The sequence below is a fragment of the Carassius auratus genome, chromosome 38, assembly GCF_003368295.1.
Source record: "Carassius auratus strain Wakin chromosome 38, ASM336829v1, whole genome shotgun sequence".
In the NCBI taxonomy this organism is placed as follows: Eukaryota; Metazoa; Chordata; class Actinopteri; order Cypriniformes; family Cyprinidae; genus Carassius; species Carassius auratus.
Genome location: NC_039280.1, coordinates 4,312,684 through 4,340,266, shown reverse-complemented (window position 1 = coordinate 4,340,266; position 27,583 = coordinate 4,312,684). Strand labels below are relative to the sequence as shown.

The 27,583-nt window shown below is 35.8% G+C and overlaps 2 protein-coding genes and 1 non-coding gene across 9 annotated transcripts; all 3 read left to right on the top strand.

Annotated features, from left to right (window-relative positions):
• The first annotated feature begins 5,850 nt into the window (after window positions 1–5,850).
• LOC113056704 (LIM domain-binding protein 1-A) lies at window positions 5,851–13,714 on the top strand. Of its 7 annotated transcripts, none has more exons than XM_026223520.1 (11): window positions 5,851–6,185; window positions 7,594–7,696; window positions 7,882–7,926; window positions 8,369–8,444; window positions 8,649–8,751; window positions 8,908–9,080; window positions 9,410–9,532; window positions 10,391–10,474; window positions 10,591–10,714; window positions 10,804–10,943; window positions 11,471–13,714. In XM_026223520.1, exons 2-11 carry the CDS (start codon window positions 7,677–7,679, stop codon window positions 11,699–11,701), a joined length of 1,119 nt encoding a protein of 372 aa, XP_026079305.1. In that variant the 5' UTR covers window positions 5,851–6,185; window positions 7,594–7,676; the 3' UTR covers window positions 11,702–13,714. The 7 variants fall into 7 exon arrangements, with proteins under 7 accessions (XP_026079305.1, XP_026079303.1, XP_026079307.1 ...); XM_026223518.1 differs by having other exon boundaries at window positions 10,804–10,949; XM_026223522.1 differs by having other exon boundaries at window positions 5,852–6,185; window positions 10,804–10,949; window positions 12,064–13,714.
• LOC113057569 (small nucleolar RNA SNORA13) lies at window positions 9,208–9,342 on the top strand. Its single transcript, XR_003277844.1, has one exon. It is a non-coding gene; the product is annotated as a small nucleolar RNA SNORA13 (small nucleolar RNA).
• A 908-nt stretch (window positions 13,715–14,622) lies between the features above and the next one.
• On the top strand, window positions 14,623–25,998 carry LOC113056703 (prominin-1-A-like). Its single transcript, XM_026223515.1, has 24 exons — window positions 14,623–15,696; window positions 16,166–16,441; window positions 17,655–17,710; window positions 18,205–18,410; window positions 18,496–18,616; window positions 19,103–19,166; window positions 19,410–19,499; window positions 19,649–19,845; window positions 20,944–21,018; window positions 21,382–21,445; window positions 21,617–21,773; window positions 21,871–22,023; window positions 22,114–22,237; window positions 22,358–22,446; window positions 22,542–22,626; window positions 22,708–22,851; window positions 23,544–23,612; window positions 23,703–23,795; window positions 23,957–24,010; window positions 24,580–24,660; window positions 24,784–24,852; window positions 24,939–25,028; window positions 25,143–25,255; window positions 25,369–25,998. The coding sequence occupies exons 2-24, from the start codon at window positions 16,219–16,221 to the stop codon at window positions 25,454–25,456; spliced, it is 2,505 nt and encodes an 834-aa protein (XP_026079300.1). The 5' UTR covers window positions 14,623–15,696; window positions 16,166–16,218; the 3' UTR covers window positions 25,457–25,998.
• The last annotated feature ends 1,585 nt before the right edge of the window (window positions 25,999–27,583 follow it).

The window sequence follows — 27,583 nt, the reverse complement described above, 5'->3', positions numbered from 1 at the left end:
AAAAAAAAAAAAAAAAAAAAGGTTAGGTTAAATGTGATATTGCGATTACAATAGGCTGCTAGTTTAATAAAAAGTTTTTTAAGATATAAGTTAATAAGATACAATTTTGAGTAACTTGTCTTTTAGACACAATATAACCAGTTACTGCACCTACTCTCGTGCCGCCATACTTGCCAAAGAAGCCAGAAACACACAGTATTACAGTTTTGTTCCTAAATGAATCAGTGTTTTTGAAACAAATCGTTTGAGTGAATTAATCAATGACTCCTGAAAGCACTTGAATTTGTGCACTATGTAGAAAAAGTAATAGACCTATACTATCAATCTACTCTGAATTCGGTGTCTCATTCTTGATTGGATTGTGTTTTTGAGCAAATGATTTAATAGATGATCAAATAACTCACTTATACACACAGTCACTTGTCTCCACCTGCTGGTGTAATTAAGTCATTTGTAGTAAGAGTTATTGGGTTAAAGGGATAGTTCACCCAAAAATGACAATTCTGTCATTAAATACTCACCCTCTTGTTGTTCCAAACCTGTAAGACCTCCATCCAATATCTTAATTTGTGTTCCAAAGATGAACAGAGGTCTTACGGGTTTGGAACGACATAAAGGTGAGTAATAAATGACAGAATTTTCATTTTTGTGTGTACTATCCCTTTAAGAATTCCCTAAAGAAATAGACTTACTCTGACGGTAGAAAAAAAGCAATCTAGAAACCAGTATAATGGTGACTTTTTGCTAGGGGTTGACTCTTTACTTGAGCTAATAATCTGCTTTTCATCTAACGTTACCCAAACCATTCTAGGAACTGCATATCAACACACTTACTTCATGGTGGAGACCTTTGCATGGGCAAATACTTTGTTCAGAAAATGTTAGTGTGTAATTCTGCAATCATGATAAAGAGCAGCTGCTTTAGTTGGACCCGAATAACTGTATAGATTAGCAATTGTAAGTGTAAGACCGAGTGTATTGTAGAACTGCAGTAATAAAATGAAAAGTAAGCAAAGGCATCTGTATCTTGTAGAGTGACGAGGATCAGCTGTTTGCTTCTCTATGATTTCCAGCTCAGTGGCTCCTGCCCTGAAACCTCAATAAACTCTCATGACCCGACCCTGCGGCTGCTGTTGCCAATGGAAACACACACAGTATGATTGCAACAGACCCCACACTCTCTCTGTATACCTGAAGTGTGTGTTTTATGTAAGGAACACCTAAAGTGCCAGTTCTGATTTATTCCCAATGACAGCAAATGTGTTTTCCTCAGTATGTTTTACTGCTCATTGATTTTTCTCAGCATTCTCATCAAATATTTCTACCGCTGCTTTTTGAGGTTTGACACTGGTGTTTGATGGCACAGAGTGTTTGCCAACAAAGTCAACAAACACCACAGTTGCTTATTAGTCATTCATCAGACACTTCCATATCCAAAGTGACTTACAGTATATTCATTACAGGTTCAGTCCCCGTGGAGTGACTTGAGGTTAAGTGCTTTGCCACATCTTTAACCACTAAGTTACCACTGCAGTGCATCAGGAGGCAGAATATTCACAGGATATTTGTTAAGCGTGGACATTTCAGAGCCCTCATCTTATTTCCTCTCACAGCAGCGCAAAGCGTGTTTCCGAGTGATTTAACGGCTTAAAGAGATGCTTGCAACAAAAAAAAGCCAGTCAATTTAATCCACCAGTGGGTTCACTTAGCTTTGCATACGTCTCTGGCAATCAAATGCATGTAAGACTTTTAGGTGGTAATGAGTGGTTTGACATGAAAAGAAAGGAATCACCTGTAGAGCACAAGCTTTAGAAAAGCCTGCGAGACAGTTTGATCCCTGCTGGGTCATCAGAGCATCATCATCTGGAAAACCAGTGGCAGTCTTTTAAAGTGTGTCCATTGCTAGTGATTGAGGTCAGTAAGAATTATCATTGTTATTTTTTTAAAGAAATCATTACTTTTATTCAACAAAGGATGCATTATGTTGATCAGACATGACAGTAAACACTTTTAGAATGCTACTAAATATATATTTTTTCTAAATAAAAGCTGCTCTTTTGAATGTTTTAATCATCAAAAAAAAAATTAAAAGTGGATATCACTCAAATATGAAAGAGCATTACTCTTTTCAACATTGATAATAATAAGAGATGAAGACCAGATTCTGACTGGAGAAATAACCATTTCCGAAAAATTGTGTATTTTATAAAAATTGTATTCAACTGGAAAAATTAGTTTTTAAATTGGTATTAATATTTTACAGTATTACTGTTTTTACTGTATTTAATCAAATAAATGTAGTGTTTTATTGAATAAATATTTAAACATCTAAAGATAATCAAAAAATGTCCTCCTGTTATATTACTGAAATATTTTTGATAACCAAAAAAAATTAAAAAATAACAATCCAGATTTTACCAAACATATTAGCATGTACAGTTAATATTTTCTCACTAATGATTTTACCATGACTTTTCCAGTTTGTGATGACAAGATAACAGTAACAATATCACAAAGAATATTTACCAAAACAAACCCTTCAGAATATAAAATATTTCTATTGACTATAAATTTTTTTTACATTTCATTCATTTCCAATCACACATTTGAAATTCCCTAAATCTACTGGTTTTCCAAGACGTAAACAAATATTCATTGCATGCGGTATATAAATGCTTAATCTGGATCTGGGGATTTATTACACCGATTTCATGGGGAGGAAAAAAGTGTAGTCCATCTTTTGTGAACAGCACATGAGATTCCTCTCCTGCACATTCCTCTGAGTGGAGGACAGACATTAGATATGATTTGTACCGCAGTCATTCCCCCACAGTAGTTAGTATGGCCCTCACATATGTCGTCTGTCCGCCAGAGCATTATCGCGCTCTTGCCAGCCGTGTAGCTGTGAGCAGCCTGGGTGAGCATGAGGCGCATGGCTCCTCCTGTGCTTGTGTTTGGGAGAGATGATGCAGTGGCATAACAAAGAGCCCCTGGAGCACTGAGAGACAAGCAGAGGCCTCATCAGGGAGAGAGATTTTGTCAGCCATGTTGGTGGAGGGTGGAGTTTTTCCCACAGAGGCAATCCTTCATTCAAACCAGAGGGAGTTAAAATAGCAAACAGCTTCACTGCTGCAGATGAAGCACGTTCATAAAGCTTCTTAAATGAATTCAGCATGAGCCCCCAATGGAAGTTTAGCTATAATTGTTTTCTTGTTCAGCGTGTCTGAAATGAATGTAGCATTTAAACAAGCAGCTTATTAAATCCATAAGTTATCAGGACCCCACGTTGAGATACCTGTCATCCTGATTTCGCACGCTAATTTATATAAATCTTCATTGTCTCCCTTAACACTCGTGTATTTGTGAAGTTGGCCGGTAGTTTCTTTGCTAAATTTGTACTACAGTCCTTGGGACTTCAGAAAACGTTCGTGACACTAGGGGGCGATGTTGTTCTATCTGAGGGAGTCTAACCCAACACTGGAATTTATTAGAAATGTATTATGTTGATTTGATCCACAGCCAGATTAATATACAGTTGATTCTTTAGTAAAGTCTCTGGCTTGAAGGCTTTTAATCGGTCTGAAAGAGACAGCTGACCCAGAAATTAAGTTGATGTAATAATGCCTTCCTTTCTTTTGTGGAACATAGAAGATATTTTGAAAAATGTTACAATGAAACTCAACATTCCTCCTTTAATAAAATGTGACACCGTTTTTATATAATTAGGAAAAAAGTGAAATGAAAAAAATGTGTATGCATTTTAACAAAATATTCCAAATGTTTTTAATATATATTTTTTGTGACTGGGTATGTTTGTGCGTAAACCCAAGTAATAATTAAAAAAAAAAAGGATTATAAATTCAATGTCTCTGTTACTTAGTGGAGAAGATAAGAAACATATCCTCAGCTCCGCAGAGCTGCTCACACTTACAAAAAAACTAAAAAGAGAAAATAACATATTTGTTTGGAAACCAGTTTCAATTTTAAAATGAAATTGTTTACCTGTTGAAAGTGTGTTACTGAATTCCAGAAAATCAGTAATGATGTGCTTTGATAGTTACAGATTTGAAAAAACAAAAAGTTGGGAATAAAGAACCCTGAACTCTTAACAACAACAATAAAAAACTGTTTCATAAAGAAAGGATTCTTCAGCATACTATGGTTCTAAATAGATAAAGAACCTAAAGGGTGCAACCCTTTATTTCATTAGGTTTATGCTGTAGACCTTTTTTCTGAGAAAGTACTGATATCACAAGGCAAAAGTTCAGCATGTTAGAATTTGCATATTTATATTGCCTGTGAAGACAGGACCGTGGAACTTGTTTTTGTGACCTCACCAACCAATAGCGCCAAATTACAGGAACAATACTATTGCGGCAAAGGTGCTCAATGCTGTTCCTGGAGATCCTCTGTAAAGTTTATTTCCATAACCACTCGAACACCTGTCTGTAATTTTGAATGTTTGATTAGAGTTGAAACTGGATCTCCTCGACTGAGCCAGCAGCCTTTTAGATAGTTTCCAGCCCAGATCTTTTGCTTAAAGCAACACCTTCACTCTGTTACATATATTGCCATTTGTAGATTGCAAGTTATCATCATGCTTAGCCAGTCATCTTTATCTTATATTCCATAGAACTCTTTAAAAAAATAAAAAATAAAATAAAGTCTAGATCTTAGCTCTCACTATCCATAGTGTCTTAAACACATACACGCACACACACAGACAGGGGGACTCTCCATAGGTACAATGGTTTTTATACTGTTCAAACTGTATTTTCTATTGCCCTACACCTAAACCTACCACATACAGAAAACTTTTTACATGTTTAGATTTTGAAAAAAACACAATTTATGTTTTTAAGCCTTTTGAATTATAGGGACATAGGCAGTGTCCTTAAACCTCTTTCATGTTGTAATACCATTTGTGTCCTTGTAAACCATCCAAACCATTGTACACACACACACACACACCTTAACCATCTATTAATGATAAAAAACACGTTTTCTACACATTCTGTAAGTTTCCCAATTGTTTGTCTGAGCATTATTCAAACACAAGGGCTTATGGGTGTTTTCCACTGTCTCACATTGCAGCATGAGCTTGTTATTTTGTAGTTTTACAATAATTTGCTGTTGCAGGAAAAGATGAAGCCTGTAGTGATTTCACAGTCAAATTGTGGTTATAATATTTTATTGTAGCAAATCAGTTAAACCTCATAAATTCTGGCACTTATGTTTTGTGACCAATTCACAGTTTTTTCTGGTCCAAATGTCTTAAGTTGTGACATCAATTAAATTTACCCTGGGAAATTTATATACAAATACAATACAGATTTACATGATTATTTTATATAGATTTAAATATACCAATTGCATATTATAAGATGTATGTTTTATGTTTCTTGTATATTTTCTAAATGTATAAAATATTTAAATATAACCAAATTCTGATGTTTTTAGTGTTTATTTTTTTAGTGCATATATACACACACACATACAATTTTTAACTTGCAAAGTTTCAGACTGTTTTATGACCTGATGTTTATTTAAGTTTTTTAAGTCAAAGTGACTAGTTAGTTTGAGGGCTACAAACTAAGTTTAAGTAAATTAATTTAGAGAATCAGCAGCAGGGTCTTCAAAAGATGTGTAGGTGCTGTAAACAAAGCCCTCTCTCTGTATTCATTGAAGTCATGTGTTAGTTATTTACTTATTTGTTTATTTAAGTTTAACTGTATTCCACTCTGAAGTGTTTTCTTGTTTCTCTTTTGACACGTTTACAACGTAGGCTTTCGTCGTGAAGTGTGTCCCGGATGAGGGTGCAGGGCTGGGGGAGGGGTGGGTTTGATTGGAGGGGACCGCGAGGGGTTGATGCTCAACCAGTGCAGGGAGTGTTGAGGGGGGTTGCACGGAGAGAAAGAAGGGCCTGGACTATTGTTCATGAGCAGGAACAAAGGGTCGCACGGGCACTTTTCCTCGTTACCCCATTGAGTCCGGTTCCCGTTTAACACGGTCTACATCTACCAGCGCCGAAGCTGCATTTTGTAACTGCTTTTTGCACACCACCATGGTTTGAAACGGGCTGATGTTTCAGCTCACCTGGCTTTAACGACAGCGACCGACAGAGCGGGATTATAATCAGGGAGCACCGGGGACAGAGCGTCGAATTCCATCTTGGATTCCTGCAGGTGCGCATGAGCGTCAGTCTAACGCTAATTCACAGCAACGTTTAGTTTTAAAGCGAGAAAACGTGAAAATAAATGCGTTGAATTGCGTCGCTATGGTGATGTTGTTTACGCTGTTAGGAGAAGCAGCAGCCTGTGCGGGCCTCGCCTGTGTTCCGAGCCAGGCCTGGCTAAGCTAGGCTATCAAGTTTGTCGCTATAGTACACAAATATAGAGACTTGTTAGGAATCATATGCTAAAAACAGCGATAAGTGTTTTGAATTAAGTGGCGTGTGTTTTAAAAGTAGTTAAGTGCACTTTTTGTGTGAAATGTATGAAGTAGTGTGGCTAACTTACACCTTAGTAAGTATCTTAGCACAAATGTTTTCCGCAACAACAGAGAAAGGAGGATGAAGTGACTGCTATTAATCTGTGGAGAAGTGTGAATATGCATTAAATGCAGGTCTTCGCAATATCATGAGTTTTAATTGTCGAAAAGATTTAATTTGAGATTAAAATGTTTTTGTTTATTTATTTATTATTTTGTGTGTAAATTGCATTATAACACACGTTGTTTTTCTGATAAATTTAATGTGAGTTTTAGTCAAACCGTGCAAATATTAGAAAATTACTGAGAAATTATTAATGCATTAAGTTTCACCGATACATTAAAAGCAGCTCTAATGGAAAGAGAGTAACGTTAGGTATTAAAAGAATGTATTTTAAGTATGCAGGTTTCTAAAATTCACAGAGATAACACATTGACAGGAGGGTGCACCAGACGAGTAGAATAGCAGATCTGTATGACCATGGATAATTTCCCCAGATTTTCTGGTTGACTGTCATGCAAAATTTGGAAATAAAGTGCATTTAATGGATAATGTTGCATTATAGTAATTGACTGAATTGTGCATTGCATTAGATTAGTCTTTGTCAAGCCTGTTTTTGGGTTGTTGCTTTAGGTTTGCTGTTTCAGTTTAAATGAATTACAGAGCAGGGCTAGCTGGAGTTACATGAATCCCTTTTACGGGATTGGGGGATGGGCTGTCATGAGCTTCAGGGAAATGTCACGTGATCACATAATGGTGTTTGCTGACCAGGGTGTGGGGGACTATCAGTCTGAAAAATACATATTTATTGTTTCAAACAGATATTAAATATTAAAGCTCATATCAACATGCATTTCACTAAACTAATTGCAAGGTCAGACAGTAGGCATGAATAACTCAAGCCGCCTAATATATTAAAAAACAAGAGGTTATGCAGAAGTAAGGCCAAAAATAGACATGTCTTGTTTACCTACAGCTGCACTAAATGGATCAGGATTTTACTGGCTGGGTTTGTAGACCTGTCTGTATATTTTGTGAATGGACTCTAAATCTAAATGTCTGAATGGTGTTCTCTCTCTCTCTCTCTCTCTCTTGTTATCTAGGCTGTTCGTCCAAGTCATTCAAGCTGTACTCCCCAAAGGAGTCCCCCAACGGTAGTGCCTTCCCTCCGTTTCACCCAGGCGCAATGCTGGATAGAGATGTGGGGTGAGACTTGTGATTACTTTTGTGTTTTTGCCTAATGTGTGTGTGTGTGTGGCTATTTTCTAGTTTTAAAGTAGTAGTAGTTTGGCATCTAGCTAACATCTAACTAAAGTAAACTGATCATACACTAGATATTTAATATGAAAGGTGCTCATTTTAAGGTCTTAATAATGCTCTTTATTTTGCAGTCCGACACCGATGTATCCACCCTCTTACATGGAGCCTGGAATAGGGTAAGAACTTACTTGGCTATTGACATTTGGTCTACAGCAGTTTATTTACAGGTGATAGACAACAGGGTGTAACACAAAGTGGATGTACAAGCTTTTGGTTTCGCTTATTATTGTAAACTACCTCAAGCCTTTTCAGACTCTATTCTGCCTATTCACTCATATTGTTTGGATATTTTCTAAAAAGTGGAAATGTATTGTTATACAATTCATAAACACGTGCACCACTACTGTTCGAAGGTTTGTGGTCAGTAAAAAAAACTTTTTTTGTTTTTTAAAGTCGTTTACCACACTCACCATTTACTGTGAACTATTATTACAATAGAAATGAAAATATTCCTATATTTTTTAAAATGTATGTTACTCAAAGCTGAATTTTCAGCAGCCATTACTTCAATGTCACATGATACTTTAGAAATCATTCCAATTTCTTTTCATGTTACAGGAGGCACACACCGTATGGGAATCAAACAGACTACAGAATATTTGAGCTCAACAAAAGACTACAGAATTGGACAGAGGTAAAAAAGAATTACAAATAAATCACATTCGTGGTACACAAATTTATAAAGGGAGTAGCGGAAATCTTCATTTGTTGAAATGGAAACAGTAGGTTGTTAGCATGCATGCAAAACCATGGCATTTACTTGCTGCTTGTTTAGCAAATGTAAGTTTATTTGAATTAAGATTACATGTGAATAGTGTTTTTTGTTCTATCTCAGCAGGACTGTGACAATTTGTGGTGGGATGCGTTCACTACAGAGTTTTTCGAAGACGATGCAATGCTGACGATCACTTTCTGTCTGGAAGATGGTCCCAAACGATATAGTAATGTCCTGTTTTGTAAAGTCACTTCAGTGTTTTTAATGTTTGTGTTTGAATTTGACCCTGAATAAACAAATATAGACAGAGAAATGAGAAAATGCATTTATATCCTGCTTTTCCCAACTGTATCTGAATCCAAAATTCTTATCTTATTTCCAGCTATTGGTAGGACGTTGATCCCTCGGTACTTCAGGAGTATTTTTGAGGGTGGGGCCACTGAACTCTTCTATGTGCTGAAACATCCCAAGGAGTCTTTCCACAATAACTTTGTGTCCCTGGACTGCGATCAGTGCACCATGGTTACACAGAACGGCAAACCCATGTTCACACAGGTATCCTTTTCCTTTGTGTTTATTGCCAGAGTTTTAAAACGTTAACTAAGCATTTCTTTTATGAACACCGTTGTACACCTCGCCACACTTTATGTAAAGTTTATTATCAGAAATAAATTCTAAAAATGGCCTTCATGTGTTGCCCGTTCATTTCCTTTCCAAAGTGAATGCGGTGTCAGAGAAGGCATACATTAACTCTTGTTGTGATCTTAAATGGGATTCAGAGTACTTCCATTAAATAAGCTCTGCAATAAGAACATAACGATTGAGTTTAAAGTAGGCCACCTCCACCTTTATGATTTTGCTGAGAAGTCCTTTCACTTCCTCAGGTGTGTGTGGAGGGCAGACTGTACCTCGAGTTCATGTTTGATGACATGATGCGTATAAAGACGTGGCACTTCAGCATCAGACAGCACAGAGAGGTGGTCCCGAGGAGCATCCTGGCAATGCATGTGAGTTTGATTTCAGTATTTTCAGTATTGACAATCTTAAGGATTTGTTCTAGAGCCCCTACACAATGATATAACGGTTTAAAAGTCTGGGGTCAGGATGTTTTTTTTTTTTTGCTTTTTTTTTTGCTTTTTTTTTGTTTAAAGTAATTATTATTATTATTAAATTTTTTTTATTATTCAAGGACACATTACATTTATTAAAAGTAACAGTAAACAAATTCATAATACTACAAGTGATTTATGGTTCAAATAAATTCTGTTTCAATTCATCAAGAAATCCTGGTAAAAAGGTATCATGGTTTCCAAAAAATATTAAGCAGCACATCTGTTTTCAACATTGATGATAATGTTAATGTTTCATGCATATTAGATAATGCAAATCAGCATATTAGAATGACATCTGATGTGACACTAAAGACTGGAGTAATGGCTGCTAAAACTCAGCTTTACCATCACTGAATAAATTGTTTTTTAAATATATTAAATGTGTTTTTGTAACTATATCCACCGTATTAGTGGTTTGTGTTTTTAATTATGTAGCATAGGTGATGATGAGACTTTTTTTTTTTTAAGAAAATGTTTTAACTCTACTTGTGCTATTAATTCAGACCATTTTTGTAGTTTTGTTATCTATATAATTTCAGCTATGTGCCGTTTTTTGTTTTGTTTTACTTTATAATTTTAAGAAAAATATTTCTAACTTTTTAACTGTTTGTTTTTTTTTAGGTTTTTTTTAGAAACACTTTGTAGTTTCAGTAAATGTCTTAAGCACAATTGGTGCTTGTCTTTGGTAAATCATTGGCAACAACCATGTCGGCACACAATTGTTATTGGTTCACTAAATTGGTTCCTCAACAGGCCCAAGACCCCCAAATGCTTGACCAGCTATCAAAAAACATCACTAGATGTGGCTTATCTAACTCCACGCTGAACTACCTCCGAGTAAGTTCATTTCCATCAGTCTGGAGAACGGTCGATATGAATTCAAAAACATTACTAACACTTTTCTCTCTCTCTCTCTCTCTCTCTCTCTCTCTCTCTCTCTCTCTCTCTCACAGCTTTGTGTAATCCTGGAGCCCATGCAGGAGCTGATGTCCAGACACAAGACGTACAGTCTCAGCCCACGAGACTGCCTCAAAACCTGTCTGTTTCAGAAATGGCAGCGGATGGTGGCCCCGCCAGGTGAGAATCGAGCGACTTTCATCTCAAAGTCGAACATCCAGCAGTGTCCCACCCGAGTCTCAGATATCTCCCCTGTGCTCTTTGTCCAGCTGAGCCAGCAAGACAAGCCCCCAACAAGCGGAGGAAACGAAAAATGTCCGGCGGCAGCACGATGAGTTCTGGAGGGGGGAACAACAACAACAACAGTAAAAAGAAAAGTCCAGCCAGCAGTTTTGCGCTCTCCAGCCAGGTACCTGTAAGCATCTCATTTTGATGTCCATTTTGAGCTATGGGAGATGGGTAGCGGGAGGAGGGTGGACCAATGCTTGTATTCAAGTTATGCCTCATATTAGGAAGACAGGCCCAACATAGAGACAAGTGGACATGATCCAATGCTGGGCAGTCCCTGGTCCTTTAGGGCCGCAGGTCTGTGGGTTTTTTGTGCTTTTTGTCAGTCTTTTGGGTGGTTTGAGCTCCAGAGACGCAGCCAACACTAGAGACCCGAGGTGGAATGAACCCATGCAGCACTCAAGGATCCGGGATGCCCACCATGGCAGATCTATTTAGTGTTCAGCATGGTGAAGATAGCCTTTTCACACACAGCACTGCTGGTTTAAGTTCCCGTGCTGATTTGGGCTTGTAGTGGGCAGAATAGTGGAGGTGTAGTTCCTCAGTGCCTTCTGCAGTTGCGATGTGGTGTAGTAAGCCACCGCGTCCCCCTACGGAGCACCCCCGTGTTGTGGGGATAATGTTTGCGCCCCTTCCTGTCCCCTGCAGGATGTGATGATGGTGGGAGAGCCCACTCTGATGGGAGGGGAGTTCGGGGACGAGGATGAGCGGCTCATCACGCGGCTGGAAAACACACAGTTTGATGCGGCCAATGGCATCGACGACGAGGACAGTTTCAACAGTTCCCCCGCCCTGGGCACCAACAGCCCCTGGAACAGCAAAGCTCCCTCCAGCCAGGAGAGCAAAAATGACAACCCCACCTCACAGTCATCGCAGTAGAAGTGTTAGGGGCTAGCGAAAGGCTCGCAAGACCCGGTCCTAGACTTCTGCTCAGTTGGCCTCCTCCTCTGTCGCCGTCAGACATTCCGTTTTTGTTGATTGTTTTGTTTCTTTGAGAGTCGTTTTGCAACGCCGTCCGTTTCTGTGTCTCGGTCAAGCTTAGCGATCAGGCTGTGGGTTATTGTTCCAACCTCGGGTCTCTCTGTGCGTGCTGTGCTTTGACACGCATGGCCGTTTCTGTAGTGCTCACTTGACAGGAAAGGATCTCTTTTTATCTGACCGTTTAGTGATATGACCATTGTGTGCACCTCAGACTCAAACCCAAAGCTCCATTTTTAAAAACTCAATTATTTGTTTTGTAGGACCTGGTTGGAACAAAAACCTGTACAGTTCCGGAGCTTGAGGACCGGAGTTGAGAACCACTACGTAAAGTTCTTTAAGTAAAACTAAATAAAGTGTAAAGCATCGAGGTTCTTGAGTTTGGTTATGCCCGGAATGGTCACTGAGAGCTTGCCTGGCCATTACACCAGACTCAAAAAAAAAAAAAGTATTTGATTTTTTTAATTTTTATTATTTGTTTGCATTCTGTTTAGTTTCTTGTTTTTTATTTTTTATAACGATTTCTAAAGTGAAAAAATAAGCAAGCAAACAAAAACTCTAAATATCCTTTGCACTCTTGTCACTGTATTTTGGATCTATTTTTCTTAAAAAAAATTATGATGAATTTTGTTCTTATTAAAACAAAAAAATTGATAATCTTTAACTGGAAAACGCTGTCAATCTCAATGTAAAATAAAAAATTTTGTATTGTTACTGTTACCAATATTATTGTAAGTAGATGCTAATTTGCTTTAGTCTTTCCACCTATCTGTCTTTGTTTCTGTTTAATCATCTTTGAAAATGAGATTACATGATCTTAGCATGTATGTCTGGGAACTGCATGTGTCAGACATTAGCTATCGCAGCTGTAACAGTCTCATTGTTTGCAGGATCTACATCCTACAATGTTAGTAAAACGGCCGGTGGCACATTTTGTCCCAAGACCGTTGCTATAAACATTGTTTCATGGAGATTTTTAGCCTATATTGAAAAGAACAGGCTGAGCTCAACGCCTGTCGTACACAATGATCATTAGTTTGCTTTGAACGTGTAGGGAAAACATCAAATTAGTATCCCAGCTATTGTTTTTTCTTAACCGATGCTACAGACCAAGGAGCAAGATCCTTTAATCAACACGTTTATATAATGTTTTTGTTTTTTCATCATTTTGTTTGTGTATTTGTGATTGTATATTTAAGATAGTAGCCAAGTTCTGTATAAGTGTAATTCTATTTACTCTTCTTAGGACCCCTGTGCCCTTCACCCCTTCATATGTCAAAAGTAAAACTGAACCTCTCATTTCAAATTGTTTCTAGATGCATTTTAGGTACAACTACCTTTTACATGAGAAGGTAGATTATAGTTTTTAAGTCGATGTACAATGTATTTATTTTTTTTAAAGTCTTTGCCATTGCATTATATTGAGACAATACATGTTGCTCTGTATTTGATGTTGCCTTTGCAGATTATTTCACTTGTTTTTTTTTCCCTTAACCTAAGATGATATATTAGTCCTTGAATGAATCCTTAAGAATTCTTATTCAAATTTGTATAATTAAACATTATCCAGGTCAATAATTCCAAGAAGCCCCTTTGAGGTTACATTGTATTAGGTTTTAAAATACCAGAGGGCACTCCATTGCAGGGCTTCCACTGACTTATAAAAACGGTTGAAGACTAAATTATGGTTAAATATAACCATTCTAAGGCATACAAATCTGAAATTAATTTTTCTTCAATGTCACTTGTGAAATACAGTGTTTCTGGTTTATTTCTCAAATCGTCCATAAAGCTGGCGTGCTCTTCTGTTTTCAGAGCATCTTTGTTTCTGGTTGTTTTACAGATATATGTTTGCCATGTGTCTGCCATTGACAGTTGATATATGGTACCAATAAAACTCATTTTCACAAGCTATCATGCCTGGTATGTGGTTAAAATATCAACAGTGCATTAAAAACTATGGGTTTTTTGATAAGAAATGTGAACAACTCTTAAAAGTCAATACTAGAGTGTTAATGACGCTTCATATTTCCAGGTAGATCCTCTGCAAACAGATGCCGATCTGAAAGTGTTTTTGTTGTACTTTATGGTTAGTACAGTGTTTGCTAACCTGGTCGTTTGTGAGTGATGAATCTATCGAAGGCCACCAGGAAGCATGCATGTCCTACTTTTACAATGGAACTGTTAACAGGAACAATAAAAAGAAATCATTTAAAATGTCCCGTGACAAATTTTTGTGTTGTTTGAATAAGTTAAAGCAGGAAAATTGGAATTAACTATTTGGAATTCTTAGCAATATTGTTAGTTTTAAATCCAACTAATTTTCATTAAGCATCTACACGTCCTCCTTATTCATCTGCTGTTAATTGTTTTTGAGTAAAAGATGTGACACTCACTTTCAGATCTGTTACGACATTAATAAATGCAGTTCTAACCCAAAATAATTTAAATGCACCCACTTTTGTCACTCAATTTTTTTTTATAAAAAAATGTAGGCCTATAATTTAATTAATTGATGAAATATAAAATTAAATGTGTTTAAAAAAAAATTGTTGTCTTTTCATTTGGGACAATTTGTTTTTTATTGAAAAATTTTCATTGTCATTAATCATTTTATTAATTTTTTATATGATGAATGTTTTATGTAAACAGAAAACAACAACCAAACGTCACCCATTTTCAGCCCAGCGTCAGCTCTCTGACTGATGGCAGGAGATTCTCTTCAAGAATTTGTTGATAGGTGTAAGAAATCAGGTTTCCCTGAATAATATGGTGTCACGTGTTGGGAGGAGGTTCCTGGAATTCACTGTCTTCTCTCCAAACATGTCGGCTTTGATTACGACCAAATAAAATCTATTTTGTATGCTTCGGTCCAAATAATCTTCCAAAAGGCTTCTGGTTTGTCCAAATGCTCCCTGGCAAAGTTGAACTGGGCAGCTTTGTTCTATTTTGAGAGCAGAGACTTCTAGCAAACCTCCCATAAATGTCATGTCGGTTTAATTATCTTCTGATTGTAGACATGAACATTTACCTCAGATGCTGCCAGAGAGGTCTGCAACTCTCTACAGGTGATGTGTGGGTTGGCCTTTACCTCATTTATTATTTTTCAGGTGCTTCTTGATGATAGTTTTGATGGGCATCCACTTCTAGGGAGGGATTGGAATCTCTTGGAGATGGTCTTATAGCCTTCCCCAGACTGACGGGCCGAGATATCTCCTTTCCTCTTGGCATTGTTTGACTCCTTGGCACTACAGTGTTTGGTTTCCTCTCTATTTTAATCAATGTTGCCCAGCCACTTTGCTAAGAATGTCTAATTTGATTGGTCGGCTTTACTGATTAATTAAGCATCCAAATGTGTTTCACTTGAATTTGTTACCCACTTGACTTTACCAATGCAGCTGGGGCTTCACTTTTGCACATACAATAAATCAATCTTTCATGTAGTTTTTTTGGCCACTCACAAAATCCCCTCTAAACAAACATATGCAATTAATCAACATACATCTGACATTTAATTTTTAACACACACACACACTGTAAAAAAAAAAAAAAGAAAAAAAGATTACTAGCCAATGGCTATTCAGTTGCCAAGGTTGTCCATAGAGGGTTGTTTTAGAAACAACAGCAATAAAAAATATGTGGTCACCCTCAGTTTTAAATAGATTCCTTTCTGAAAACTGACCAGTCTTTATAAACTTAGAGCCTCCCTCTTTCTCTCCCTCCCATTTCAGTTTGTCCCAGTCTTTCATTCTTTAACAGCCAATTCACTCTTTCATTGCTTCACTCAGTGCAGCTAAACTTCAGTGTTGACATCTATGAGCGGATTTTAGACTCATTTGAACTGAACTAAGAGGAACATGCTCAACAATAGCTGAAGGACTTTAAATGTTCAACAGGTAGCTACTATTGTGGTGTTGTTTATGACTTTGCCCTTAGCGGTAAAAGTGCCGTCTTTCTAGTTTCTCCTTTTCGTACTTAGTTCTCAGGTTACTGTTTTAGGTAAACAGTTCAGTACAGTATCTGCATAACGCAGATATGTTTAATGTCATTCCAACCTGTTGATTTAATTTGGTCTGACGCACTGTCAAAAAGATCGAGTTTTGCTTCAGTCTGTGTTAATAGGTAAGAAATTGTACAATAGAACTGCAAGATGATTTTATTTATCTAAAATTACTTTTTGTAGCTTTCTGAGCGTTTATATTCCTGACTGTGTTCCTGTTTTTATATTTTAGTCAGAAAGGTGCGTTTTAGGATGTAAAGTTCCTCTTTCTCTAATGAGCTCAATAATTGCTGTAATTAAAGTCTTACGGTGACTGTATGTTCTAAAGAAGATCCAACTAATTATTGACATTTATCATGCCATAGGTGACGTTTGATGCTCATAAGAATCGAGACATGACCTAAAAACCCACTGACTGATGAACATGAGGTCCAGAATGAAAGGAGTTTTTTGTTGTGGCATTTTGCCGCTGTTTCTCTGGACATTTGTAAGCGGACAAGCGTCCTGTCCTATCGAGATCAACAGAACAGAGCTACAAACTTCATATGAAAAACCAACCAAGCTGACCTTCAACAGTGCCTTTATGTCTCCAATTGTACATTCATTTCTGGGATCTGTCCAGCCCAAAGCATTCCCTAAAGGTGAGTTATTGTGATGTAGATTTCTGTGTTTGACAAGGGTCTATTCAGTACAAACATGTTCTTTTACTATTAAGTATTTTGCCATAAGCAGTTTGATTACAGATGGTTTTATCTATGCAAAAACATGTTATATGGTACAGATGACTCCCCTTATAAAACAAAAATATATTGCAGTATATTGGAAAACATCATGTATTATATAAGGCATATATTCTTATATATGGGATATAATATTTATTTTTTTCCAATATATTGCAATATATTGAAAGCGGCAATCATTTGTATATTTTGCAATATATTATATAATATATGTATCATCAATATATTATTCAATGTATTCAAATATATAATTTATTAGAAAATAAAAAGGGAAAATAATGTATTACAATATATCACAATACATTTTAAGAAATATTTGATAAATATATTTTCCTTTCGTAAGGGTCTAACTTGATCTGAGACAGTAATGGCTGTATTAGACTCATTAGAGGATGTTATTAGGCTGGGATTGTTGTGCACATGGTGCTTATTCAGTTGGGATAAATATACTCAGTTAATCGTCAGAAGCAAAACCACTGCGCAAATAACTATGCAAATGTCGATGAGATTTGAATCATCTCCCCTCCCCTTTCCAAGAGCTTTGTTTACCACAAAAATATGTTTATTGTCCTACTAATCAAACAGTCTGTATGGTTGCAGTCTGCATCACAAATGGAAAGGCACATTTTTAAGTTAATTATCACCTGCGAATTCATTGTATGACAATTACTTCCCATATCACATGAGCTCATAAAGTTCAAAGCTGTTCATAAAATGTTAACAGTGAGTAATTATTGTACCTAACAATGAACTATTATGTTTATACATCTCTTCCTGCAGACAATACTTATTTGATCTAACAATAGAATGAAGCATTACTTTACAGAAATATTATTCCATGGAAACCACATGAAATTGTTAAGGTTACAATGACAACATTACCCATCAATAGAGTATTGTGTATAGTCTACCTTTCTACTTAGAATTTTATTTTGCTGTAATACCTACTTGCTGTCATCAATAGCTGTTTGGCTACTTCATCGCTGTTTACCTGTTTACTTTTTTTAGAACTAGCAGAATGATGTGATACTGGTTATAATGTTATTTTATGTTGTGTAAATGAATATTAAAAAGAATATGTATAATGTCTTCTTGGTATGTCTTTTTCCTGTAGATCTGCTGATTAGAATGATAAAAGATAACGATTACAGCATGGAGAGGGTTAAAGAGGTATGTCACACCTGCATGTAAATGAATGCTCTGATAAGCAATGACACCTTGATCATAGTTTTATATATATATATATATATGTGTGTACGTAAATATGTGTATTTTGTTATCTTATGTAGGTTACTGTTTTTTGTGTGTGTTAAAGACACACCCACACACACACACAAAAAAAGAAGAATGTACTTATTTGAATACGGACATATATAAATTGAAGTGTGTGTTCTAGGACAAGTTTCTCAGGGTTTTTGAATCATGCCAACACCAATATATTGTTGTATAAACACTGACTCATTTGCCAGTTTCGACTGGCTGATCTGATTACACAGCGTCAGACATGTTTTGGATACACAGTTGAGCTGAACATATATTGACCCGCATAAGTACACATATAATGTCATCAAGAGTGTTTTTTTTAAACCTACCTCATCTTTACTGCTTAATTTAGCTATACCTACAGCAACCAACCTGTCTTATCTTCTTTCACTTTTGACTAGGTTTTGCTATATGAGATAGGTTTCCTGGTCTGCGTGGCCATTGGGATCCTCTACATTGTCCTGATGCCTCTAATTGGCCTAATCTTTGCCTGCTGTCGTTGCTGTGGTAACTGCGGGGGCCGCATGGAGCAGAAGCAATCATCGAACATCCACTGCAAGCGAAGAAGCTTTTACTTGGCCACTTTTCTCATCACTGTACTAATTCTGTGAGCACTGGTTGGAGTATAATGTTACTGTAATGATATTTTTGACATTTTATATTTAGCTTAATTAGTATCAATTGCTATGCAGGGCAGGGAATGTTTGCATGTTCCTGAGCAGTACAATCACTTCAGAGACTGTTATGCGCAGCCCCACAGAACTCACTGAAGTCTTGGAGAATGTCAAAAACTATCTTGACACTATTCCTAAGGTATACCATATAGAGAGATTAAGTGAGATTTATTTTTTATTTTTTTATTTTTTTTGCTCTGAAAAGACAGCAAAAACAATGATTTTGAAATATTTCAATGTAAAATAACTATTTACTATATTATTTTAAAATGTAATTTTTTCCTGTGATACAATGCTGGATTTTTCCAGTCTTGAGAAACATTTCTAATTATTATCAGTGTTAAAAACAGTTGTGCTGCTTAATATTTCTGGGAAAGCCGTGATTTATTTCAAGATTCTTAATAAATTTTAATTAAATTTAAAATGAATAGTAAATAATAAATAGAAATATTTAAAGAACATAATTTATTTAAAATAGAAATCTTTTGGAGTCTTATGTTTAAACTCTATGCAAGGTTGATTTATATCAACAGCTGAAATGGAATCAAATTATAACAATACTGAATTAAACTGAATATAGCTGATACATAAGAGAAAATTGAAACAACTTTTTATTCCTCAACAGCAAATCGATCAAATTAAGAATGAGAGCTATGCGACTGTGGATGCGGTCAAAAGCAATGTCAATGGTACGTCTGGTTTGTATCTTTTAAGACAAGGATCACAAATGAATGGCACAAATGAATGGCAGAACCATTAAAAATGACAAGATTGCACTCAAATTTGAAATGCATGAGGGAAATACATTTTCCTTTCTGTATCATGTATTATAGTTATCTTAAATTGTAGTCACAATATAAATGTTATTTCTTTTTTGATCCATTTGTTTTTCTTTTAATCTCACACTGAATTCCTGCATGTTTGTCTAATAGAAACAGGGCCTTTGCTTGGTAAATTAATCCAAAATGGTCTTAAAGGTCCCCTCGACCCAGCGTTCAATTCCATTACTGAAATAGCCCACGGTACGTATGCATTTACCCATCAAATGAAAAAGCAGCCCCTTTATTTGGGAAACTTGCTCTGTGATCAAACCTTTGCTTGTCGACTCACCTTTGCAGCATTAATGAATCCATTGATTTTAAATCCATTTTGTTCTTTATGTGTGTTACAGTGATAAACAGCACCAGCAATGAACTGCTGAAGCTTAATAAAACCTTGGAGCTGTTGAAACCAAAGCTGGATGTGCTGAAAGCTAATTTATCTGCTGTGAGACAGCGGATTGACAACACTTTGCATATGCCAGACTGTGTAAACTGCACTTCCCAGCTACCAGAACTGAACAAACTATCACTGGAAGGAAGCCTTGACGTAAGCTAAACCCTAGCTGTCCTGGGGATAAACCAGTGAACAGCTCAGTGGGGAATTGTGTTATGGCTGTTCAGCGGTGCATGTGGAGTCCTGATTATATCCTGATTCCACTTTAGGCTTTGCGGTAGTTTCAGGTTGAGCATTAAGATACCTGCAAATACCTGCAAAAATGTGGGTGGATCATTATACAATCATTCGCCCTTTCTTTTAAGATCTAGACGATTTGTGGTTGTGGTTGTCTCAGGTTAGTGATTGGAGCAGAACGAATTCTGCATCAATCTTCTGGAGGAAACATATAAGACCCACAAAACAATGTTTTGGCTTAGATTACATGACTATTACACAGCATTCCTCTAGAAGTACAGAGGGCCAGGTTGTATTACCAGTTACCTGTGCACACAAAGGCTCAAACCCTGTCACTGAAGGAAAGCTTTGAGACGGTAACAAGGGCGCAAACAGTAAGGAGTAACACAAGAAGTTATCGTTAACATGTCAATGCTTGAAAGCATTTTCTCTTGGAAACCTAACTCTTACCTGGTTGGAAAACATTTTCATAAATACAGGCTGTTGTAGAGAAAACTAAGAATGTGTCACTGCCATTGTTTATGTAGATACCAGCATGTAGTGTTTAATCACAGCTAGTACTGCCCTCTAGTGTTAAATATGGTGCTCTGCTTCAACCGTACAGTGCAATGGCGTCTGATACAACACTGAAAATATAGGTTTATTAATAATTTGTAAATAATTATAATCATATAAAATATTTATAATAAATATTAAAGGTGAAATAAGTATTTTTTTCCTCATTATAAGCCCATATAAGATGAATAGTATTTTTGAAAAGTATATTACAAATCACACACATCCAGAATACAGTCCTAAGTAGTTTAATAATGGGGCTTAGTTCACATGACTGTATGAAAACTACTCATTTTGTCTAGTGACTTCAATGTGTGGAGTTCATTCTAGAGTGCTGCTGTCATGAAAGCAAAAGGAGACATACAAAATAATAATAATAATGTTTTTTAGGCTTAAAATATAGTTTATAATGAAAAAAAAAACCTTTGTATGTGCTTTATCTGTCTCACAATTTGGTAGTTTCCTGATCAAGACGACCTGAGATCTTCTGTAGACAAGGCTATAAATGCTGATGTCATTGGACAGGCAAATAAGGTTAGTGCCCTCTTTCACAGCTATAGAATTTCACTTCAGTGTATTCTCTCTCTCTCTCTCTCTCTCTCTCTCTCTCCCTCCCTCTCCCCTCCCCCTCTCTCTATAAACTACCATTGATTTGGTGTTTGGTGTTCTTATTATTATCAATTTTGAAAACAGTGTTGCTTAATATCTTAACTTTTATTTGTTTTATTATTTTTGGTAAGACTATACATTTTTGTGTAATTATACATGTAATCTTTGCTGGGTAAAAAGTTAATTCAGAAAAATTTAGAAAAAGAAAACATTCATAACTTCTGTGTCCTACATATATATTTAATCATTGCGAAGGGATGATGTTCATTGTACATGTTTGAATCCCAGGGGAGAGACTTTTTTGACAGCATTCCAGCAAAGGTGAATAATGAGTCCAGACTAAGTGTGCAGGGTAAGTTTGTGTTGTTAAGTGCCCTTAATGAGTCTTCTTTCTGGGGAATCGTTTGATCGGGCTATCTTAATTCTCAAATGTTTGTTCACTTAAGGGTTAAGTAGTGTGATGTACTTGAAGTTACTGATCAGTCTAGTTGTTAAGTGATGGTGTGCCTTGTGTCTTTTACAGTGGCTCTATTGCAGCTTGAAACAATAAAAACCAAGATCTCAGGTGTGACCCAAGGCCTTCCTCTTGATTATTTGAAGACTTTCTCAGCAAAACTAACGGACGTGCGGACATTGATCAATGATAATTCCCCTTACATAGAGAGATCAAGTCAAATCAGGTACTTAAACGCATCTTGTTCTAATTAACCGTGATTCTCTGTGTTCAAATACAATGTATTTTTATAACAATCTCAAATAATCTTTTTTTTGTAATAGTCGGGCTGTTGGATTGGTCCTGAGCTGTGTGATTTTGCTGGTGGTGATCTGTAACTTTCTGGGTCTGCTGCTGGGTGTAGCTGGACTAAATCCTAAAGACAATCCCTCTGAACGTTCTGGCACATCTAACTGTGGAGGAATATTTTTCATGGCGTGAGTATAAATTCCCCTTTTGATTTGTGCTTGTGTAACAGTGTTGTAAAACTGTACGTGCAGTAATTACTTCCTCTTGTGCCATTTTAGAGGAGTAGGTTTCAGCTTCCTGGTCTCCTGGATCTTCATGTTAGTAGTGTTGATACTTTTCATAGTGGGAGGAAATACCTATACCCTGATCTGTAAACCATGGCAAACCAAGGAACTCATCCAGGTATTTCCAGCAACACTGACTCATTGTGTTTGATCGTATGACCTTGACTAGTTTTCAGTAAATGTAAGTTTTTGCATCAACCATTATCCATATATTTAATTATCATATTGTGTTTCATAGCTTATTGACACTCCAGGGCTGATTCCAGGTCTGAACCTGTCCACGGTCCTGAATTTGAAAACAAACCTGAATATTATAAATGTGTACAGGTATGTCACACGCAGGACAGCATGATGGATGGCTATCATATTTACATTATTTACATCCAATATAAATCAGTAAATTCACATTTCATAATTTCTAGTGACTGTCAGAAGAATATGCCGTTGTGGACCACATTTCATCTGAATGAGATCTTCGATCTAAATAGTAAATTAGATGTTTCACAGGTGAGATATTATAACTCGTTCTTTACTTTCTTATGATTGATGCATCACTTATTGGACACTAATGGCCGATTCTCTCAACAGTACACTAATGAGATTGATCAGACCTTTAATGGGTTACAAATCAACATAGCAAACATCACCATCCTCAGTCCAGAGGTAAAGTCCCAGCTAAACAACTTCTCCAGCAGGACCAGCAGTATGAACTTCAGCAACATTATACATCAGGTACACCATATACTTCTTTCTCAAAAAGACATAAGCACGTACTGTTTGTGATATCAAATGAAGTATAATTTATTAACGGGTACACATGAGCATTATTCATATGGTAAAAAAATAAATAAATAGTGATCATAGCATTACACATATATGTGATCCAGGACCACAAAACCAGTCATAAGGGTCATTTTTTGAAATTCACATTTATACATCATCTGAAAACGGAATAAATAAGCTTTCCATTGATGTAGGTTTGTTAGGATAGGACAAAAAAAAAAAAATCGGAATATTGAGAAAATCACCTTTAAAGTTGTCCAGATGAAGTCCTTAGCTATGAATATTACTAATCAAAAATTAAGGTTTGATATAGTTACGGTAGGAAATTTACAAAATATCTTCATGGAACATCAAACAAAATAAAAATATATAAATAAATAAAAACAATAATTTTGACCCATACAATGTATTTTTGGCTATTCCTACAAATATACCTGTGCCCACGTTTTGTGTTATATATACACAATATATGCATATATATATATATATATATATATATATATATATATATATATATATATATATATATATATATATATATATATATATATATATATATGGCCAAAATATGAGGAAGTAATTATTGAGAATATATTTATATGAATATATTTCAAAATCTAGAAAAACATTTTTTATTTCAGATTAATGACTTGTCAGGGAATGATCTGAGCTCAGTAGCAGAAAGTCTGGATGTCTTGGCTGGCAAACAGGTGAAAGTTACTTTGTTTACTTGTCTTGTTAACACCCCCTGCTCATTGAATGACCGAGATGGATCACGTACACTTATTTGTGTCTTTCAGAGTAACCAAGCTAAAAAAGATGAACTGCACGGGGAAGCAAGAGATCTGCGTGACATCCAGACTGACGTCATGTCTAACATTATGCCTTTGCTGGTGTGTTGACACAACACAAAAGACAGTACTCAGAATTTACATTTCAACTGAACATGACATTATAATTAGGAATGAATAAATATTAAACACAAAGTGTTCTTGAATAGTTTGTATGAGTTTGGTTTACTAGTTTTGGATCTACATCCTTTTCCTCTTTGCAGAAGGAGCTGAACAGCACTGTTAAGAATCTCAGTGAAGAAGCATCACAAATCACTGTAAGTAAACACTAGCCATCATAAGTGCATGAGAGTATCCGTATGTATAATACTATAGCCTAAACTACAGTATATCATTTTTTAAAGAATTGAATTATAGACCCCATGAATTATGATGGTTTGCTACTTGCAGTTATTGCAGGTTGTATCAGGGAGCATTTGAAATATTGTCATTGTTTCAAAATTCACTAGTGTAGAGTACTGTTCAGCCAGGATGCATGAAACTGATCAAAAGTGACAGGAAAGACTTTTATATCGATACCACAATTTCTGTTTCAAATAAATGCTGTTCTTTTGAGCTTTCTGTTCATAAAATAATCTTGAAAAGGTTTCCATAAAATGATTGAGCAGTACAAATGTTTAAAAATAATAATAATAACATTTTACTTAAGCAGCAAATCACCATATTAGAATGATTTCTGAAGGATCATGTGACATTGAAAGTCTGGAGTATTGATGCTGAAAATTCAGCTTTGCCATCACAGGGATAAATTAAGTTTTAAAGTAAATTAAAATGGTTTAAATAATAAAAAATATCTTCAAATTTCTTCTCTTTATTCGTTTTATAGGCAGCTATGGAAAATGTTTTCAAAGAAGTTGGCTATGCTCAGGACGTCCTGAACTACAACATATCAAAAATAGTGCAAACTGTGAGTGTTGCAAAATCAAAGCTATATTTAGAGAAATTATCTGTCAGGATGATTACTGTATTGCAGTGATGAAAAAAAAATCTACTGTGCATTTTATAGTAACTGTATGCTTCTCTTCTGCAGGAAAGCAGGGCATTCGTAGACTGTCAGATAAAAATCTTTCAGACATTTCTTTACTGGGCAAATCAAACGGTATTGTTTATGTCTTTATTTGTATTCAAGGTGCCGACTATGTTATTGGTGAATTATTAATACTATGGTGTTGCACTGTGTGTCAGATCACAGAGAAGGTGGGTCGTTGTGGGCCTGCAGCTGCAGCAGTAGACAGATCAGAGGAGCTCGTCTGTAAACACTTGGTAGAATCTTTGGTAAGAATCCATCCTCAGCTCTAGCTGCTTCTTTTTCCATATTACAGCGCTGAGAGATTTGTAAGTGCACATGGTTGCCATCTAATAAAACATAACATCCTGTCTGTTCTGCAGAATGCCTTTTGGTTGAGTTTGGGCTGGTGTATGATGTTCCTGATCCCCAGCATCATTTTCTCAGTTAAACTGGCCAAGTACTACCGCAGGATGAAGTATTCAGATGCTTATGAGTAAATAATTTTATTGTTTTTTTAAATGTGGAAGCATATCATGAAAAAGTCTACTGTTTACCTGCTGTCATGAATCAATTCAAATGGTTTACTTCTGATTTCTCTCTTTAAAGGAACAATAACTTCATGATGAATCCTTTCCCAAAGGCCCACCTCAAACCTGAATTATTGGGAAATGGCAAACAACCACATTTTACATAAGCACATAAATAAAAATGACTGTTAAGTTATAAAAATTGACCCACAGATCAATTAATTGACAAGTATAGACAATGTTTAGCTTCTTTGTACCCCTTTCTTTGTTTTTAGTGCAGTAGATTATCATAAATTCACTTTGGATCAAATTATTTTAGCACTTGATATTTAAATGAAAAGCACAACTTTACTGTTACAACTGTAATATGTTTTTGTATTGTGAGGCATTAATGGGAGTTAAAGCTTTAGAACGCACTTTACGTGGTCCTGTAGGCATTGAAATTTATTTATGCCATTTTTCAATAAGAAATATGGGTATCCTGTTATAGATATACTGCTGGCATATATTTTATATAAAACAACCTTTCTATTAGATTGTCCTAATAATGAATTTAGCTCATGAGTTACTGTGGAGACTGTGATTGTATAAACCAGCAAGAAGTGGCCTCTTTTTGAAGTGTTGTGCTCTGAGGCCTGTTAAACATTTCTATCTTATGTCATGTATTAATTACAATCATAATAAAAGGTGCTGACACTACCATGCTGAACCTGTTTGTTTGGTGTAAAGAATTGCTTGCCAAGTCTGTCCAGAGAAAACTGACCCATCGAGAACCCTCCCCCAGTAACCCTGCACCCTGTGACTCCTGCCTTTACAACAGTGTGCCAATCAGGATGAAGCACTAGAGCAGTGGCGCACACATTCCACACATATCTGTGCTGCTTAGAGAGAGAGAGAGAGAGAGAGAGAGACTTTTTCAAAAAATACTGAGATCATATAGCAGGAAAAATGTTAATTACAAAAAAGTATATAGCCCATTTCTCGATATTAGAGCTGACGCTTAGCATTCAGATTAGTAAATACCAGAGATACTTAATAGACATGCGCAACAAGGGCATAACTGGAAAACCACGCAACTGGTCTTGAAATCATATAAATCTAAAACTTATACACATTCATGTTATATGTGCACTACACTACCATTCAAAAGTAATTAAAATTAAATTGATCAAATGTGATAGAAAATAAAGTATTTTAGAATGTTAGAAAATATGTATTTATCTGTTCTTTTGATACACACACACATACATAAATTAGTGCTGTCAAATGGTTAATCACAATCACATCCAAAATAAAAGTTTCCGTTTACATAAATGTATATATACTGTTTATATTTATTATGTATATATAAATACAGATGCATATTTTTCAGAATTTTTTTTTAATAATTTTATTTTATTGTTAATATATTAATTTATAGTATACACAAAATATATACTTTTTGTGTGTGCGCGTGAATATATAAATGGATATACACAGAACACACATATTACGCAAAAACATTTTTGCATGTGATTAATCGTTTGGCAGCCCTAATATATATATATATATATATATATATATAAAAATTCAGCTCCATTTAATTTTCAGCACCATTGACAAAAAATATTTTGGTTTTGACAAAATTATTTTATTTGCATCATAGGCATTTTGTTTTTGTAGTGTTGCAAGCAAGAAAAAAAATTTAGATTTACATTTGTGTAAACCCATTCTTGCAATCATCTTTAATAATCAAACTGGAAATGTTTTTTTCTTTTTACTGAAAGTTTTGTCCCATGTCCCTAGAAACCGCAGTTACTCAAACTGCCCAGTATGAGTGTTAAACAATTCACTTTTTTCCTCAGCGGACCGAATGTGGCAAAGATTTGTCTATAGCATGCAAGAGATATTTCAGACATTTTTACCAATTGTTTTTAAATGTATAATTTTTTTTTGTGTCTTAGTTATTAAATTTAGATCAAAATATAAAATTTCAAATACATTTTGCAGAATACTCAGTCGAACCAATACTTAGTAAACACTTGCATCACAGAGAAAACAGAAGTGTTCCAGTTCTCCAAATACAATTAGCTATGACGAGTCAATTCAGGGCAACACGAGCCTGTCCAATGTGATTGAGTTTGAAGCTGGTCACTCTATAATAGAATTGAGTTGAATTGAATTTAAAGCAGTGCTGTGAATGCTGCTGCTGAGCTCAGTAGGAATGCAGAGGGTGGAGCTGTACAGACCGAGTGAGTTTATGAAGCTTTGCTTTGGAAACACATCAGAATTCCCCTCTCTGACCACAAAACCAG

Coding starts and splice junctions, on each gene's coding strand:
- LOC113056704 (XM_026223517.1), top strand. CDS start 7,677: ATGCTGGATAGAGATGTGGG. Junction 8,752..8,907: donor AGATGGTCCCAAACGATATA/GTAATGTCCTGT, acceptor TCTTATTTCCAG/CTATTGGTAGGACGTTGATC. Junction 10,715..10,803: donor GCGGATGGTGGCCCCGCCAG/GTGAGAATCGAG, acceptor CTCTTTGTCCAG/CTGAGCCAGCAAGACAAGCC.
- LOC113056703 (XM_026223515.1), top strand. CDS start 16,219: ATGAACATGAGGTCCAGAATGAAAGGAGTTTTTTGTTGTGGCATTTTG. Junction 17,711..18,204: donor GCATGGAGAGGGTTAAAGAG/GTATGTCACACC, acceptor ACTTTTGACTAG/GTTTTGCTATATGAGATAGG. Junction 22,852..23,543: donor TCAGCAACATTATACATCAG/GTACACCATATA, acceptor TTTTTATTTCAG/ATTAATGACTTGTCAGGGAA.